Source organism: Equus przewalskii, chromosome 26 (genome assembly GCF_037783145.1).
Source record: "Equus przewalskii isolate Varuska chromosome 26, EquPr2, whole genome shotgun sequence".
NCBI classification, from domain to species: Eukaryota; Metazoa; Chordata; class Mammalia; order Perissodactyla; family Equidae; genus Equus; species Equus przewalskii.
The window spans coordinates 26,780,740-26,785,192 of record NC_091856.1 but is presented as its reverse complement, the minus strand read 5'-3'; the positions used below and the strand labels follow the sequence as shown (position 1 = coordinate 26,785,192).

The 4,453-nt window shown below is 42.8% G+C and overlaps 1 protein-coding gene across 1 annotated transcript; it reads right to left on the bottom strand.

Annotated features, from left to right (window-relative positions):
- Positions 1-1,048: 1,048 nt before the first annotated feature.
- LOC103565001 (olfactory receptor 1L4-like) lies at positions 1,049-2,067 on the bottom strand. The gene has a single exon (XM_008540949.2). The coding sequence runs from the start codon at positions 1,982-1,984 to the stop codon at positions 1,049-1,051; it is 936 nt and encodes a 311-aa protein (XP_008539171.1). The 5' UTR covers positions 1,985-2,067.
- Between the last annotated feature and the right edge of the window lie 2,386 nt (positions 2,068-4,453).

Here is a 4,453-nt window from a genome sequence, read left to right as displayed (position 1 = left end):
TGAGTTGTGGTCTGAAGTGGTGTGAGTTACTTCTGGAGCAGAGTAACAAATTGCCAGTGCAAAATTCTCAAGAATCTTTCTTAGCTTCTGGAAGAGTGATGACTAATGTTTACAATGGTGACTGCTCCATCAACGTTGGTCCCTGAGTGTTTAAAAAGAGCAGCACCCTTATGCTTTTCTATGGTGGACATGCAGTGTGAATATGGAATAAACCTCTGGTTTTATGGTTTAAAGATTTTGAGGTTGTTTGTTCCACAGTATAACATAGCTTGTCCTGGCTGATATACATTATTTTTTTCTAGGTCACAAAGGATGTTTCCATGAGGATTGTAGCTGTGTGGAGAAAGTAAGAATTAAGAGGGAAGGGAGAAAAGTTGAGTACTGAGAATTCACATTGAGATGACACTTTGGTCTTGGTAAGGGTGTAAATCTGTTTCGTGGGTCTTCTATCTTTCAAGCCTATTCTCCCTGCTCTCAAATTGAACAAGCCTCAGAAGACTTTTCACTGTTCCTCAAACAAATTCCATTGTTTATTGTCTCTACTTGTTTAGATGGTGTTCACTATTTGAAATGCTCTGCCCATTTTGTCCTCTAATGAATATTTATGTGTAAAAATCAGTCCATCCTTAATGATAATTTTGGTCATTCCTCAAAGAGTTTTTCCCAATTCCCTTGAAATCTATGTAATGTCTTATTCTAAAATCTAATAGGACTTTATAATTTGTTGAGTACTTGCCTATGTCAAACTTATAGAAGAGTCATATGGAAATATCTTTATTCCACTATATGGGTAGCAGAAACTATTTTCCTGAAATCTGGATTCCTAGCAGTACCTGGCCTGGAATTGAGCATTTTTTGGTTAAAGTCATTGATAGAAACTAAGTGCTCCAACTTCAAGGTCAATGCTCTTTTCTTTTCTTTTTTTTTTAATTCAACACCACCTCTTACAACCTCTTAGGGTACCACGTGAAAAATGGGTAGGAAGGAAGGTTACCTAATCATCTTTCAAATCATCTCTCAATTATGAAATTCTATGTTGTTATTCCTTCTATGAGTGAATTCTGAACCTTAATTTTCTCATACCCATCTTCATATCTTGGTTCCTCAGGCTGTAGATGAAAGGGTTCAGCATAGGTGTCACTACTGTGTACATGAGTGTGGCTACCCTGTCTTTCATCACTGAGTACAGGGACAGGGGTCTAAAGTAGACATAGATGATACTCCCATAGAACAAGACCACTACGGTGAGGTGGGAGCCACAGGTAGAGAAGGCCTTCCACTTTGCAGCTGCAGAGGGGATTCTGAGCACAGTAATGATGATTCTCAGGTAGGAGAAGAGGATGCACAGGAAGGGGGTTGCAATGACAGCCAGAGACTCGGTCATGACAACAATCTGGGTGGAGGAAGTGTCAGAGCAGGATAGCTTTACCACAGGCTGAGTGTCACAAAAAAAGTGCTTAATGACATGGGAGGCACAGAAAGACATGCGGGAAATGAGCAGCACATGAAGCATGGAGTGCAGGTGGGAGATGGTGCAAGAGACCAGCAACATGAGGAGGCAACGTCGTGGGTTCATAACCACACAATAATGCAAGGGGTTGCAGATGGCTACCAGACGATCTATGGCCATAGAGGCCAGCAGATAGCTGTCAGTGTTCCCAAAGGCTATGAAGAAGTACATCTGAATGAGGCAGCCAACGTAGGAGATAGACTTTGTCTCCAATAGGAAATTGACCAGCATCTTGGGCACAATGTCTGTTGTGAAGCAGATATCCATGAAGGACAGGTTGCTGAGAAAAAAGTACATAGGAGTATGGAGCTGGGAGTCAGAGTGGATGGTCAGGATGATGAGTACATTCCCCACCAGGGTGACCAGGTAGATGATGAGGAAGATGGCAAAGAGGGGCTTCTGTAGGTGAGGGTTGGAAGAGATGCCCAGGAGGATAAAGCCTGATGTGCTGCTGCTGTCGTTCTTTGTCTCCATGTCTCTGACTTCCTAGACAGGATTTGGAGAAGCAGAGGGAGAGATATGAAGGAGAATTAGATTAAGACAATATCTTCACTAACTTTCAATTACAACAAAAAAAGTCCACTGTTATTTTTTAGGAGATTAAACACTATTTACTTTAAGAAATGCAGTCATGCATTCCGTAACATTGGGGATACAGACTGAGAAATGCATCGTTAGTGATTTCTTGTTTCTGTGAAACCCATGGGGTGTGTTACAGAACCCTAGGAAACCTACGCACTCTTCATGTAGGCTATATTGTACTAATCTTATCGGACTACCTTCGTATTTGTAGTCTGTCATTGACTGAAACATCTTTATGTGGTGCATGATTGTATAGAGAAACAAGGAGTCATATCCAACGATAGGAAAGTTAAGAAATTCCAAGCTGCTTTCTGAATGAGAAACTAAAGGTTTCCCACATGTTCTTCGAACCTTCCATGTGGCCTAGTTTGTCTCAATTGTTCTCAGTTCTCTTTCCAAAGACTCTTCTTCCGTTGCTTATAGACTAAATCCTTAGCCTTTTCCCCCACCATGTTTTAGGTTGAGAGGCTTCCAGGTCCCACCTTGAATCAGGATGATTTCATACAAAGGGTCCCAATGAATGAAGTCCTCTCCTATTCATAGGTGCAGAGGTAGTGGTGGTGGTAGTGGAGATAGAACAAAAGAGAGCAAGAGATTTATTCAATGCTCTTTGATACCTATGGAATTCAAATGAGACTTCGTTAAGTCCTCAGAGAAAAACATGCTTATTGTTTATTTGAGCATTTCTGTTTGTCTAACATCATCTGAACACTCACATTATAAGTTTTTCATTCAGAAATGCCACTCAAAATATGAATATTACCCAGAATAGCCACTGTTACCTACAATAATTCTTTAAACATATTAATGTTTTTGATTAAAAACTATGAAGTCCTTTCCTAAACTTTCAAATATTACAAGAATATTGGACAATGTTATGTGGCAATTATATCTCAGTAAAGCTGTTAAAAAATTAGCTCCTTTCAAACTAGTAAATTTCAAAGGCTGGCATGAGCATCATGGCAGATTGAGCATCATGGCAGATTTTTTTCTCCCCTCTAAGTTACAACCAGCGTGACATCCAATGACCAACAAAGACTCTTTGCACAGCACACCAGAATGCCTGGGAGATCTAAGCATCTGTACACTTAAAGGTGGGTGGACTGCACCTCTGGTATGCAGTGTAAATAGGGGAGCAACTGCCTCACCCTCTCCTGGTAGCGGCAATCCAGACATAGATGTTCCTGGCAATGGCAGTTGTGCTTTGACTTGAGTTTTCAAGGAGTACTCCAGTTGTGCTGGTGGCAGAGGCTGCAGGAGCTGCCACAACTTTCATGGCTTTGCCCCTGTCCTCCCCTTAGTGATGGTGGTGGGTGGCTCACATGACCTGAGGCTCCAGGAAACACAGTGGTGCTGGTGAACCAGCCCTCTCCCCCTCCCTAGGCAGCAGCAACTCTGACCCCAGTTTTCCAGTAGCAAGGTTCACATCCAAAATATAGATATCACCAGCAGGAGCAGTGGTGCCTTGACTCAAGGTTTCAAAAAGGACACAGGTGATGCCAATAACCAAAGGCTGCAGGAGCAAGAACAACACTTGTGAGTTTGCCTCTGCCACTCCTCCAGCAATGGCAGGGGGCACCTGCAACCTGAGACTTCAGGAGCCGCTGGAGAACCCATGACCCAGCCCTTAGTGGTAGCACCCCAGACATTGGCCTTACCAGGATTGGGGGCTATGTACAAGACCCAAAAACTCTGACAACAACAGTGATATCTGTGAACCAAGTGTCCCTGGAAGTGCTGCTGCTAACACCCACAGATAACCTGAAAGCTACAGCACAGGTAGTGCAAGAGTCTGAGGCTGAGGAGAGTCTGTAGAAAGCAAGTAGGGGAACATGAGACCCAGGCAACCCTGGAAGCAGCAGAAGTCCTCACAGCCTGGTGACCCTGGTGGTGATATCTGAGACTGCAGCAACATAATAAGCATCAATGCACCAGCAACCTCAGAGTCACAAGCAGCACAAGGAGGGCACTGACAATGTTGCTGGCAGAAGCAGTGGAGGGTGAAAGTGCAGAACCCTGAACACAACCAGAAGCAGCTCAGAACCAAAGTAACCAAAGCCTTGCCCAAATAAGATAGGTGTTTACTACCACGAATGCACCAGCAGAGGATCAACTTATCAAGCACCAGGAAAAACTACAGCAATATGGTAGGACAGAGAGAAAATGACAATTTCACAGAAATGAAACTTGAAGTCACAGAAGATTACAATTTAACTGACACAGAGTTCAAAATAGCTGTCATGAAGAAACTCAATGAGTTACAAAAAACCTCAGAAAGACACCCCAGTGAGCTCAGGAACAAAATTGATGGAGACAAGACGTACTTTACAAAGAGATTTAAACCCTGAAAACAAACAAACA